General features: G+C 36.5%; 1 protein-coding gene across 1 annotated transcript; it reads left to right on the plus strand.

The window, feature by feature from the left end:
* The first annotated feature begins 5,436 nt into the window (after positions 1 to 5,436).
* LOC308687762 (uncharacterized protein) lies at positions 5,437 to 8,102 on the plus strand. The gene is made up of 2 exons (XM_081360486.1): positions 5,437 to 5,888; positions 6,836 to 8,102. The coding sequence occupies exons 1-2, from the start codon at positions 5,729 to 5,731 to the stop codon at positions 7,966 to 7,968; spliced, it is 1,293 nt and encodes a 430-aa protein (XP_081216612.1). The 5' UTR covers positions 5,437 to 5,728; the 3' UTR covers positions 7,969 to 8,102.
* Positions 8,103 to 15,151: the final 7,049 nt, after the last annotated feature.

Below are 15,151 nucleotides of genomic sequence, written 5' to 3' on the forward strand. Positions count from 1 at the left end.
GAGCCCAACGCCGCTTACTTTCACTTTCGCTTTAAATTATTTCGTTTTGGCTTGATTATAGTTATTTTTTTACTCTTGTTCTGTTCAGAATATTATTACATTTAAAGGATAAATCATTGATTTAAATGTAAATCATCAACCATTGATCAAATCCAATTTTTGTGACTTTGCGCACGAATTGTCTATGCACGCGAGGTTATGCGCATGACTCAAACACTGGCAGACACAGTTGTTGTAGGCAGGTATATTGATCATGAAATCAGAATTTTCTTGTCTTGAATTAGTCATTAATTCATTCATTTATGTCACTTGTTTAAGTTAATTATGTAAAAAAAAAAAAAAAAAAAAACTCGATTGTCGAATCGATTGGGGGCCCCCTGGTGGCCACGGGGACCTAAGCAGCCGCTTAGTACGCTTATGCCTCGGGCCGGCTCTGCTAATGTCTATATTTTAAAAACAAAGCCTTAGGTAACAAAATATAACATAAAAAAGAATGACAGACAGGGGCGAAGATAAAAATATTTGTCATTATTTTCTTTGTTATTAAATATTAAGATCAAAGATACACATTACACATACACAACTTAATATACAAATTAAATAAACAGTGCTTTATGTTTTCAGATACAGTAAGTGTATTTAACAGTAGCCTTGAAGAAAGTAATTAAATGAACAAGAATGAAAATAAAACAAAACATAGACTTCACTGTACAAATTATAAATTGATACTTATTAAAGCTACTATTAAAGTGATCAGTCAAGAGCGGTGAGTGATTTTCTCTTTGCATTTTGTTGTTTTATTAACATTAAAGGTATAGTTCTCCTAAAAATTCAAATTGTCATAATTTACTATCTCAAGTTGTTTTAAACTTGAATAAGTTTCTTCTGTTGAAAATAAAAGTTACTGAGCCACATTCTTCAAAATATTAATATTAGAAAAATATTAGAAGGAAATTAATACAGGTTTGGAACAACATTAGAGTGCTTAAATAATGAGAATTTTTATTTTTGGGTGAGCTATCCCTTTAAGGACAAGCGGCAGCGTGTTTACTATTGCTACTGTCTCTCTAACGGCGCTGATCCACTTGTCTGACACGACTGTCGCGTGGTGTCGCAACGCCTCCCCACATTGGTACGTTGAGGGCGTTTACCGCTATGGGCGTGGTTCTGACCGAGCGGGAAATGTAGCGTATTAGAACAGAGGACCAGCGAGAGACTTCCCTCCGTCTCCATATGCTGTTCTTCTATTTGATAGACGCGCCGCGTTTAATGGAATTCATTTGCATAAAGATGGGCATCGGCCAGCTTTTTGACGCGCAGCACTTTTTCAAATGAAGCGCCGCCTTCCCGGAATGCTTTGCGGGTGCGACAAAGTCGCTTGACGTCACCCATAGGAATATAGTGGAGTGCGGCGCGACAGAAGTGTCGCACGGACAAGTGGATCAGCGCCGTGAGAGCTGCGCGCGACGCGTCTAATATAAACGCATTTGACAAGCAGATTTTCTCTCAGTTTTCTTAAGTTTGCTTTCACTTTAGACATAACCGGCTTTGTTTATGTAAACCTTGTGTATTTGACAGTATTAGCACAATAAGACTCGAAATATTACTTGGTGATATAATCAGGTGCTGATAGACAGGCTTTTAGTGCATGTGAGCTTCACATGTATAACTTAACGTACGCACTGAGAAACGCGCATCAGCACGCAAATTAAATGTTTAACCAACAATTATTGCACATGCAAATTATTAACTTTTGTGAACTGCAGTGTCCCGTTCAGCTGCGTTAACATTTTATGTGGATATACGTCGTATTGTTCAGTAGGGCAGACTGATAGAGGCACCAGAACAGCAACTGATAGATGCACGATACTACGATATTTCTTAAAAAGCAGGTGGTGGAGACATTTTAATAGTCCACGATCAAAAATCATCATATCGCACACCCCTAAGGCCTAGTTATCATTAAATCAAACCAAACCATGTTTCAGTTCATAGTTAGGCTATGTTGGGTGTTTGAAGATGAGTGTCATTAGTGCTTGTCTTTGTATTATTGATGTTTTATCCATTTCTTGGGTGTCACGATTCTCCAAATCCTCGATTCGATTACATTTTCGATTCTAAAGTCACGGTTCGGTTCGATTCGAATTCTCGATTTAAACAAAAAAATTCCACGCACAAGCTATGCCATTTTTAGACTTTTATGCAATATAATAATGACCTTTGTTCGCAATGTACCACACACTACATTGTCAAATTTAAAACGTTTATTAACAACATAATGTAACAATAACTTATATCTTCAGTCAATTGGAAACTTAAACAATATAACCTATTACCTATTATAGTCCCGGGGCTCCCTGGACTCCTCAGAGCAGTCACAGGCGAATAGCACGGCGTTTTAAATTGGGTTCCCACAGCGTTTGCAATGCAGTACGAGAGAACGTTCTCGTAAGGGACCGTACTTGGTTACTTGCGTAACCTCGGTTCCCTTAGAGATAAGGGAACATTGCGTTGCCTTGCCTTGCCATGCTATTTCGCTCACATCTGGTACTTTGCTTCTGTCGATTTAAACCTAAAGTCCTTTGGCGAGTTTTCTCTGAATTTATACACTTTAGCCGCGTCCAAATTGGCGCGCTCGGGGTTAGCAGGGCGCCAAGCGCTCTCATTGAACCGCACGTCACTGCTAACTCGCCATAGGTTCGTGCAGTTGCCGCAGCACAGACAATCAGCTCGCTCAGATGAGCTATAATGCTCTCGCTGTGCAGCTGCTATGTGTTTTATAACCCTCTGGGGTCTATGGTGTTTTTGGGGCCCTTGGGATGTTTTGACATGCCCTGACATTTGTGCTTTTTTCAGTTATTTATAAACATGTTAATGGCAAAGGTGTAAATTCACTCTATATAGCACAAACAGGGCTGCCATAATATGTGAGCAACATGTATGTAGATGTTTGTATCTTTAAAAGAATAATGCGTGGTTATTGAAAAAACTAAAAATGAAAGATGCTGAAATAAGACAACAAAACTCATACTTAATATATGTGTCCACAAGACTTTTGAATAATGGATGTTGTCTCTTCGAGTTCTTAGTCTTGCTTTATCGTTCACAAAAAAAATACATTGATTTAAACTATGTAAAACAGGTTTTGCTTGGAAAGCCAATATGCGAGGGGGCGTGAACGAGGCGTGGTTAACACCTGAGAATACAATGTCCCACCCATTACGCGTAATGGCTTGCATAATGAGCCATTCATTCAGGTGTGACACTGACTGAGCCACAAGAATGAATGCAAGGACAAAAGATATATTTAGAAGACTTGTACTGACCATTAAATATTTTGCTTACATCTATATTGTAAATATGTTTAGCTATTTTAACAAAAAAAATTATTATAGGCCTACATTTTATCATATGTATTCATTAGTATGAATAAAGCCAACATTGGAACAGCTAACATCTTAGTTGATGACTTTATTTTTGACAAAATATATATCAACGAAATGTTGTCTTTCATATATCTGTAACATCGCTGCCGTTCATTCATTCACACACAGAAACGTGATTCACTTGAGAATGAAAAAAAAAAAAACTTACTACAGTATTCCTCAGCTCAGCTGAATCTGTTGCTCCTCGAAATACCAGCACTTCTGAGGTACATTTTCCATTATTATTATTACAATAGTATTATTCCTTTTCTTTATTTGGAAAAAAGCACTACACTTTGTTTTCATTGTGAGTATACACAAAAAAAATACACGCTTAACAGGATCGATTGATGTATGAAACTCCTATGGAAAATCAAAGTCAACAGAGTATTTTTGAGTCTCTTTTACATTGATTAAAAAAAAGCAAGCTGGTATCGCAGGCAACACCGCCAACCCCAGGGGGTTAAAATAAAGGCTTCAATATTCTCGAGAAAAGGAGTTTTACCTATTACAGGCAAGCTGAGGTGACGTGACATATGGGGCGTGGCAGCATCGATTTCAGCATTCCATTTTTTGATTTGATAATCGAGAATGAGCATTAATTTTGATTGAAATCGTGACACCATTATCTTTCAATAGAGCTGTTTTATAGGCTTTTATCATGTATCCAGACTCAAATAATGTGTTTCTAACAGCAGACACTCAGAATAAAGTGAGATGATCTACTGATGATCCTGAATGGCTTGTTGAATGAGTGTTGATAGTCTGAGGCTCATCAATATTAACAGATCTGCTGAAAACACTCTTTATTTCATGACAATAGTTCCTGTTTCCACCTCATTTATTATGCTGATGTCTTCAGATCTCCTGTAAATTGACACTTGAAACTCATTTCATTGGTGTGAATATAGACCGAGAGAAATTGTTGGTTTCTATATAGAAAGATAAGCCGTGTTTCCATTAAAGATTCGTGCAAAACTTTTGCGAATTTTTTTATTTATTTATTTATTTTTCTCTAAATATCTATAAAAAACTATTGCGACTAAAACATAATTTTTTCCTCTTGCCATAAGTCATTCCAAAAATCATGGCAACTGACGTTGGTAAGTTTATATATCACAGCCACATACCGCACTAGACATTATTATGATTGTGGCATTTCTTTGAGGTTTAGAATCCAGTATTTCTGTCATTCTTTTGTCTTTTATGAATTTAATAAAGAACTCCGTCTCGTATTCTGTCCAAACACACCGCGCCTTCTAAGGCTACGTTCACACCGCAGGGCTTAATGCTCAATTCCGATTTTTTTGCAAGGCCGTTCACATTTCCAATTAAATGCGACCTTTTGTGATCTCCTGTGTGAACGTGAAATGACCCAGAAGTGACCCGCATGCGCAGAAGAGTACTCAACGGTCAACGACGTCACTTGTTGTTTGCGGAAGTAGTTACACATGGATGTCGACAGTGGAGCTCGTTTAGCCTTATTAAAGTTATTTTCACAACGGAGCCAGCACAATTTCAATCTTATCGTTTTAATGAGAAAAATAAAAAGGAGGAGAGCAAGGTTTTTGGCCATGGCGTTTTGTGGAGCAGTGGTAGCAACGTCGGTACAGCGAAACGTATGGGTTCGGAGTCGCAGCCAGGAGTGGTGGGATACTGGTGTGAGTGGCTTCACTGATACATATTTCATCAGTAACTTCCGAATGTCCAGATCCACTTTTGATTATGTTTGTGAGCGCCTTCGATTTACTCTGTCACGGGAAGAGACATGTCTGCGGCAGCCCATAACAGTGCAGAAACGCGTTGGAGTCGGAGTGTATTGGCTAGCAACAGGTGCGTGCTATCGTACAATAGCTAACTTGTTCGGCATAGCCAAGTCTACGGTCTGCTCCAATGCATCAGGTGACTGTAAATGCGCAAAAACTGTTTCTATTGCAGTTTTGCGAAATATTTCTTTTTCAAATTGCCTAAAAAACCACCTCATGCGAGTGTAAAAACTTTTTTGCGATAAATGGGAGTTTTTGCAAAATTGACGTGTTTCCATTGAGCGTATTTTCAATTCGCAATTTCAACATGCGCAATTTGAAGGGTAATGGAAACGCGACTATAGACATAAATGCTTAAATGTCATTTAGTATTAAAACAAACTCAGTAACTGATAACTTTGTTTTTTGCAGATCAGCTCCTCCCACAGCAATCACATCATCAGTGAAGCTCCTCCCACTGTAATTAATAATCAGCGAAGCTCCTCCCACAGCACTCACATCATCAGTGAAGCTCCTCCCACTGTAATTCTCCAATAAATGCTGGAATATTCCCATCAGCTACAAGTGAAGACGAGCACAATGCATCAGGAAGAGCTGATATCTGTAAAGACTGAGTTTATTAAAGAGGACAGTGAGAACATGAGTGATCCAGAACCCTGCAGAATGAAACACACTGAAGATCCTGAAGAACAAAGAGGTTAGTGTTTCTACTTCATTCAATTATGATGCTGAAGAACAAATTCAAGCACTTCATCACATTTAGATTAACAGTTACACTATGAAATAGGTACTGGATTTTAAACAAATGTTCAGTAAAGAGAGGATTGAGAAACTTTCTAATTGATTGTCAACATCAGGCCAAACTAAGTGTAATTTTAGCTCTGGTTCACAATTTTTTTGCAACCATGTTAACAAAATGTCTGACATTTCTCAACATAGTTTACAACATTGTTTTTTATGCAATAAACATTAAACTGTATTAAGTAAATTAACTTTCCAGAATTGCTGACAGGATTGTAATCATAACTTAAGCAAACTCTAATTTTAATTTAATTTAAAACTGTTAAAGCCGCTGTCAGTCTAGACAAATTTATGCAATGGTCATGAATTGATGTCACACTCTTTTTGTAATTTTTTTTATTTTTTTTTAACAACTACAAAAGCAATCAGATAAACTAAATAACAAATACTAACTAGGTTAAAAAGTTGCTTGAGAAAGCCTTTTAAGTTTGAAATAGCTAAGAGTTTTAGTTTAGTAGTTTTAAAAGCTAGAATGTTAGATAGATAGATGAAATAGCATTTCAGTAAGTTGACTTAAAAAGCTTATCAGTAAGTAAAAGGAATATCAATCTAAAAGTTATTGTCAGTATTATGGCCATGTTTTATATATATATATATATATATATATATATATATATATATATATACAATTTTTTATGTTAATATTATTATGTGTCAATGATCTAATTATTAACATTGTACCTTATTCATGGATAGTTTCAGGGACATACCTAAATCATTTATAAAAGTTAGTCTAAACGATTACAATATTTTGGGGCTCCTTTTTAATTCCTTTTACTTCATTTTTCTCTCATGGAATTTTTATGTTCTAAAAATTAAATTATTTTTTTTCTCTCATTTCAGACCTGATGGAAGTAAAGGAGGAGAGTGAAGAACTGAGTGAAGTGGAGGAGGAACATCATGTCAAACCTGGAGAAAAACCTTTGAGTCGTTTAAAGACTAAAAATAAATTTATAAACAAAAGAAGAGCCAAGAAATCTTTCACCTGCAATCAGTGTGGAAAGAGTTTCACAACCAAACAAAGTCTTGAGCGTCACTTGAGACTTCACACTGGAGAGAAACCGTTCTCATGTGATCAATGTGGAAATAGTTTCAGTCAATTAGCAAATCTTAATGTTCACATGAGAGTTCACACTGGAGAGAAACCGTTCTCATGTGATCAATGTGGAAATAGTTTCAGTCAATTAGCACATCTTAATGTTCACATGAGAGTTCACACCGGAGAGAAGACGTTTACATGTGATCAATGTGGGAAGAGTTTCACACACAAACAAAGTCTTGAGCATCACATGAGAGTTCACACAGGAGAGAAGCCGTTCACATGTGATCAGTGCGGCAAAACATTTATTGGGTCATCAGCTCTAAAAGCACACCTGAAAGTTCATACAAAGGAGAAGTTATATTCATGTTCTGTGTGTGGAAAGAGTTTTTCACTGCTGCAATCTTTACATACCCATCAGAAAACTCATACTGGTGTGAGAGAGTACATGTGCTTTGAGTGTGAGAAGACTTTTATAACAGCAGCCAGTTTAAAACAGCACGAGAGAATTCACACTGGAGAAAAACCTTACAAGTGTTCACACTGTGACAAGAGATTCAGTCAGTCATCATCTCTGAAATCACATGAGAAGATCCACACTGGAGAAAACCCTTACAAGTGTTCACACTGTGACAAGAGATTCAGTCAGTTAGCAAATCTGAAATCACATGAGAGGATCCACACTGGAGAGAAACCTTACAAGTGTTCACACTGTGACAAGAGATTCAGTCAGTTAGCAAATCTGAAAACACATGAGAAGATCCACACTGGAGAGAAACCTTACAAGTGTTCACACTGTGACAAGAGATTCAGTCAGTCATCATCTCTGAAAAGACATGAGAGGATCCACACTGGAGAGAAGCCGTATACATGTGATCAGTGTGGGAAGAGTTTCTCTATTAAAAGTCAGCTGAAGACACACATAAAGATCTGTTAGATCCAGGGCTGGAAATGGCTGAGATTCACTGGGGGACTCTAGTTGGGAAGATTTTGTACTTTTAATGACTAGATGTACTTAAATATGAAATATGATATAATCTGTGATACCATTAAACAGGCTAATTTCATGTTTCCTCCTAACAATATTTTCTTAATTATCAAGACAACAACATTTAGGGTTTTTCTGTGGCATAAACACATTTATTCAACACAATCTCTACTTGAGAAAATTACCTGTATGAGTTTGTCCAAATTAAAGATGCATTGTCCAGGAATTTGCATACGCGGTGCATTGAGAATTGAACAGGTCAAATAAACGTTTTAAATACATTTGTCCTTGGGTTATAATGTTTTGGATGGTACTCATCAGAATAAAGAATCATTTGCACAGGGTAAGATTTGTGAAAGTGTACATAAGTTTGCAAGCGTAAATTAAATCTGCATGCACAAGAGAAGATTTGTAAAGGTGTAAATCACCTTTCAAGTGTAAGAAAAAAATATTTGCAGCATTTTACTGTTCTTCATAAGTGAATGAATAAGTGGCGCATGTATTGTAAAGCTGCAGCTTCATGCTGGCGCAAAATAAATAGGATCTGTATTCGTCTGACTTTTCATTTTTTTTCACGTTTGCCGCACAAATACATCCATAGGCCTGTGAACAGCAATTTGCGACCGAAAAACAGCAGAGTCAGAAACTGCAAAAAAACAGACTGGTCGCGTAAAACCAACCTTTGTGTAAAAAAATAAACTGTTGTAAAAGTCTGAATGACTTGTTGTGTGCATGGGGCAAAAAAGTTCCCTAAATAACCCGATTTGTACAGTTGAGTCTTTCTTTTAGCTGCGCTTACAGTTTTGGCACGATTCTCTCACTCATTGAGTTTTGCAACTGAGGAGGGTCTTCCACCTTCTAATGTAGCCAATCAGATGAGCTTCTCGCTGACTCTCGATTTATTCTCATCTCGTGAGCTTAGAATTATAAGGTTCTATCTCCGTTTAGGGTAGTTCTGAGATATTGAGCATCAAAGTTTTTACATCCCAGCAGGCAAAACTGTTATGTAGTATAATCTACTATTATAGTTCAACAAGACCATCACCCTACAGGTACTTTGAGGATAGCATATCAAAATCCTGGCACATTTGGAAATGGGATTTTTTAAGATGGCCCAAATGGAGATAGCACCTTATAATTCTGAGAGCTCTGATTCTGTTTGGAATTATAATAATAATAATAATAATAATAATAATAATATTAAATAATAATTATTATTATTATTATTGGAATTATAAGGTTCTATCTCCACTTTTACAAATAAAACCCCACATTTCAAAGAATAAATGTATATAACCATTGATTTTAATCAATTTATATATTTATAATACAAGCACACAGCTTTTAGTATATAATATAATATATAATAGTATAGTATAGTATACATCAAAGCCAAGAAAGTTTGTAAGAAAAAAATGTTATTTTTATTTTCAAAGAATATGGACCTGGAAAAATTACAGCTAAACAAAAAATGTTTTCTTCACATACTACACCCCACTCCTCTGTACTGTAAAAACATTTAGGAAGCAACTTACATACATTAAAAAATGGTTCATTTAGTAGATTAAAACATACAAAATATTGTGTAACATCATGAAAGTTATGTTTTCATCCCTTTCCACCCCCACCCCCTCTGTGCACTGAAAGACTTTAAAAAATGAAAGATGGATTATTTAGAAAGAAAGATAGATTAGTTAGAAAGATAGAAAGATGAATTAGTAAGAAAGAAAGAAAGATGGATTAGTTAGAAATAAATAAATAAAGATGGATTAGTTAGACAGAAAGAAAGAAAGAAAGAAAGAAAGAAAGAAAGAAAGAAAGAAAGAAAGATGGATTAGGTAGAAAGAAAGAAAGATATATTAGAAAGAAAGAAAGATAGATTAGTTAGAAAGAAAGAAAGATGGATTAGTTAGAAAGAAAGAAAGAAAGATTAGTTAGAAAGAAAGAAAGATGGATTAGTTAAAAAGAAAGAAATAAATAAAGATGGATTAGTTAGAAAGAAAGAAAAATAAAGATGGATTAGTTAGAAAGATAGATTAGAAAGAAAGATGGATTAGTTAGAAAGAAAGATAGATTAGAAAGAAAGATGGATTAGTTAGAAAGAAGGAAAGATAAATTAGTTAGAAAGATAGAAAGATGGATTAGTTACAAAGAAAGAAAGATGGATTAGTTAGAAAGAAAGAAATAAAGAAAGATGGATTAGTTAGAAAGAAAGATAGATTAGTTAGAAAGAAAGAAAGAAAGAGAATGAAAGAAAGAAAGATGGATTAGGTAGAAAGAAAGAAAAAAGAAAGAAAGAAAGAAATAAAGAAAGAAAGATAGATTAGTAAGAAAGAAAGAAAGAAAGAAAGATGGATTAGTTAGAAAGAAAGATTAGTTAGAAAGAAAGATAGATGGATTAGTTGGAAAGAAAGAAAGAAAGATAGATTAGAAAGAAAGAAAGATGGATTAGTTAGAAAGAAAGATTAGTTTAGAAAGAAAGAAAGATGGATTAGTTAGAAAGAAAGATAGATTAGAAAGAAAGAAAGATGGATTAGTTAGAAAGAAAGAAAGAGAAATAAAGAAAGAAAGATTAGAAAGAAAGAAAGATGGCTTAGTTAGAAAGAAAGATTAGTTAGAAAGAAAGAAAGATGGATTAGTTAGAAAGAAAGAGAAAGAAAGAAGGAAAGAAAGAAAGATGGATTAGTTAGAAAGAAAGAAAGAAAGAAAAAAAGAAAGATGGATTAGTTAGAAATAAAGATATATTAGAAAGAAAGAAAGAAAGAAAGAAAGAAAGATAATGTTATTAAAAATTTGTAGATTAGTTAGAAAGTTAGAAAGAAAGAAGGATTAGTTAGAAAGAAAGAAAGAAAGAAAGAAAGAAAGATGGATTAGTTAGAAATAAAGATATATAAGAAAGAAAAAGAAAGATAGAAAATGAATGAAATTTCAGAAAAACTTTAGACGTTTTTAAAAGTTGAACTTATTGTAGCTTGAGCACCGTTCTTTTAGAACGCCATATCAAGCGGGAGATGCTGCAAAAGAAGCGAGCGCAACAGTTATACACGTTCTTCTAGCGCCTACACGTCCTTCTAGCGATCAGCGTTATATTAGCAATTTCAGCCAACTTAAAAGCTCCTCTGACCACCTTGACCTCCTCCAGAACGACGTTCAGGTGGTCTGGTGCAGCCAAAGCTTTATTTCCAAACTTAAAAAGCTGCTTTGTTTCGGCTCCCATTTTGATAGCCCCTGATCCGTCATGTCAGGTCGTGGTGGAGGTCAGAGGTGGGCGTAGGTGCGGTTCTTTCCCACCACAGAAGACAAGATGGTTGCCTATTACTATCCATGATTCTGATGTGCAGATTGTTGAGAAATGTAAATTCTTGGGTGTGACTCTTTCTCACGATTTGAATTGGAGCTCAAATACGACTAACATTGCTAAGAATGCGAGACAGCGCCTCTTCTTTTTACGTAGGCTTCGAGAGTTTACTCAAAATACTAAGATTCTTTTGAACTTTTATTTTTGTGTAATTGAGAGTGTCTTAACCAGTAGTATAAATGTGTGGTTTGGCAATCTCACTTTAAGAGAGAAGAGGGCTTTGAACAAAGTGGTTTGCTCAGCCAGCAGGACCATTGGCTGCACTCTGCCATTCCTGGAGGCCACATATAAAGCTAGACTATTGAAAAGAGCTTTACAACTTGCTAATGATGCTTCAGGCCATCCTGCAAGGGCCTTTTTTGAAATGCTTCCCTCGGGGAGAAGGTATCGCTCGGTCAAATGTTCCACTGATCGCCATTTAAATAGTTTCTTTCCCCAAGCTGTGATCACTTTAAACAAAGCATTTTTAAAATAGGCTTTTAAATTTTTTGTATAGATTTTTAATGTACAGTATTTTACTCTTAAGACTTTATGTGGCATTTGCTTGTTTGTTTTTTGTGTTGTGTCATCGTAAGTGTCGACTTTGCACTTTGAGCTTCTTGTACATTTTTTCCAATGTGGTTTCATACTGCAAATGGCTAATAAAGTGAATCTGAATCTGAAGATGCATCCTTGCGCGTTTTTGTTCCATCATCTTATCATCTGCCGAACGTAACTATAACATTGGTAACAGAGTTGTTGGCAGTCCAGTTAGCGTTGGAGGAGTGGCGCCATTGGTTAGAAGGGTCAGGGGTACCTTTTAACGTTTGGAACGATCACAATAACTTGGAATATATCAGATCCGCCAAAAGACTCAACTCCTGATTTTGTTCTTTCATATGCCCAGGTTCCAAAAACATCAAACCCGATGCCTTGCCTCGTATTTTTGATCATTCCAAATGCCCGTCCACTCCCGAGTGCATTTTATCTGAGAGACTCAGGGCGTTTTTCCACTGGGTTCGTTTGCTGCGGTCCGAACCCGAGTGCGCTAGTTCCCGGCGCCCCCCGCAGCGTTGGTCTGGTTTCACACTCAATTAGTTGTATCGAACCCAGGTGCGTTTGCAGTGATCTTACGTCATCGCAAATGCACACGGAAAACGCATGAAAAACACTGTTTTTTTGGTGCTATTATGCACAACATAGTGAGAGACAACTACGTTTATTTTCACGGGATTGCTCGGTAGTTCTATGAAAACCCAACTGTTTTAATTTGGCGCTGAGCAATGCATAAACGTCTGCATTCTTGTGTGTTGTATTTAACTGCTCCTGTATGGTTTGTTCTCCACAAATTTGAATGAGGCACCTCACCTCTTCAGTGTCCCACAACGTTCCCCTGCCACTCATGGTTGTCGTGTGTGAGGAAACAATGATATCGACAGTGATACGCATGCGTGGGATACTATACTTTCTGAACAAGCGCGCACCCGAGTCCGTGTTGCTTGCACATTAAGACGCGAACCGCGCTACGGTTCGGGAGCAACCGAGCTCAGACCACCTCCTCCAGGTAGTCTCGGGTTTGGAACTCTAGTGCGCACCCGGGTCCGATGACAGCGTTCACATTAGCGATTTTGTGTGCCCCGGTCCGCACTAAACTGCCAGTGTGAAAGCGCCATTATTGACTCCACACTCACATGGGAGATTGAGTCGAGGGTCAACACGGCCTTTAAAGGGGTAACGCCTCTGCCCGGTTGCCCACCGAGTCGATTGTTTGTGCCGGAGGAACTACGGTCTGACGTCATTCGGTGGGGTCATTGTTTCAATGTAGCTCGTCATCCGGGAGTAAACAGTACCAGTTTGTTTTTGGTTAAGCAAATGTAGCGATATGGACGAAATCCATACCATCTTTTCAATTTTTCTAATGGGCGGAAAACAATGAGTAAATTGAATATAAAAGAGAGCTTTTTATTTTTTTATTTTTTTACATTTCTTTTCTTTTGGTTGAAATTGAACAGGAAAAACTGAGTTTGAAAAAATAACTTTAAGACATTAGTGAATGAATCAAGGACTCTCTTGGCTTTTTTTGTTGTTGTTTTGTTTGTGAAATCTTGAACTGAACTTGAACAGCAATCTTTTGTCATTTGTCATGTGAGGCAAAGAAAAAATACAAACTCTGTGTGAAAATTGAACTTTGTGTAATTGTTTTTTTTTTTTCTGCAAAATGGTTTCTTAAAAAAAAACCATTTGACCTGAAACCCTTCAATCTCTGAATGAGTGTGTGTCATTTAAGCCCTATTCTATGTTATTGTGGGTAAATTAAAACCTGTGTTTCATTCACACATTAATCTGCTGGTCCCGGTGTGTTGAACACACTGTTCTGATGATGCAAGAGTTGCAACTATGGCAGCTGAGAAGGCCATTCTTTGTGTTTTTTGTGAAGAATTTTCGGAGCCTGATGAAGTCGGTATAAATATGTGTTTAATTCTACAAAATATGCCCGATGTTACAGTTACTGCACTTGCCGCCCAGAACAAAAGAGAACATCCCAATCGAGTGCAGGGATTGCTGAAACTGAAATGGAAGCACACATCTTACCTAATTCAGACTAAAACACATCTATTTAGCCTCACATACTGACTTTATTTGTAGTTCATACTGTTTTAATACCCTGTATTTTCTTTCTCATTTTTAGGAAAATCACTTAATTACCATTGTTTATTTCTATACCAAATGTCATACACTTGCAATGAAGCTAAAAATATAAACAACTGCATCATTATGTTGATATCCTATAATTTTACAATTCCACAACATAAAATCTGGCCCCCTTTAAAAAAGTGTGGACACCTCTTTTTAAGTGAGAGTTCCCTTACGAAAAAGAAGTTTATTCAAGTGTGCTATTAGTATACTTCTTTTCAACTAAAAAGAAGAAAGCATACTTTCAGTCTACATTTTATATATTTCTCAAAAAATATACTTTAAGTACTTCTCAGAAATATACTTAAATTACACTTAAATGTACTTGACTTATTCTGAGAGAAAAGTCCAAGTATATTTGGCCAGTACTTGTACTTAATCTTTTGATCGAGATATACTTAAAAGTTTAATAATTCAAAGAAAAGAAAAAACACTTTTCAAAACACACACACACACACACACACACACACACACATATATATATATATATATATATATATATACTGTATATGTATATATATATAATATTAACCTACATGTTTTGCCCTTTTGGAAATGACAACAGCTTGAGTTGACAGTATCTGTCCCCCAGGTGTGTCCACAACATCAAATCTGGCCCCCTTTAAAAAAAGTGTGGACACCTCTGTTTAAGTGAGAGTTGTGGTTTATAGAGAAGTGGACATTGTATAACATGTCATTATATTAATCAATTAAACTTGAATATACTTTCACGGCCGGCTCGCAAGCCGTGTCAAAGAAGGAGACAACACCTTGGATATTGCTCAAAAGAATAACATTTATTAAAGTAAAAATAATTAAATGAGACGGCAACGAGACGAAAAGCAAACAAACAACGGAATCCAGGACGCAAACGGCACGAGGATGGGAGAGCGCGCCCCGTCACAGCTGAAGGACGCTGCTTTAATTGCCGGCATCAGCTCCAACGCATTCTCATCCTAGGGCGTCATATACTGACGCTTTTGCCATTTCGTCTACATCCAACGCACATGTCACCCTTGGCACGTCAATATGAGACGCACAGAGCTTTGTTCGGTTATGGGTAGGTTTAGGTCTGGGGTAGGGTTAGGGTTAGACCGCTAG

This window comes from Scardinius erythrophthalmus (assembly GCF_964197995.2).
Source record: "Scardinius erythrophthalmus genome assembly, chromosome: 1".
Classification (NCBI taxonomy): domain Eukaryota; kingdom Metazoa; phylum Chordata; class Actinopteri; order Cypriniformes; family Leuciscidae; genus Scardinius; species Scardinius erythrophthalmus.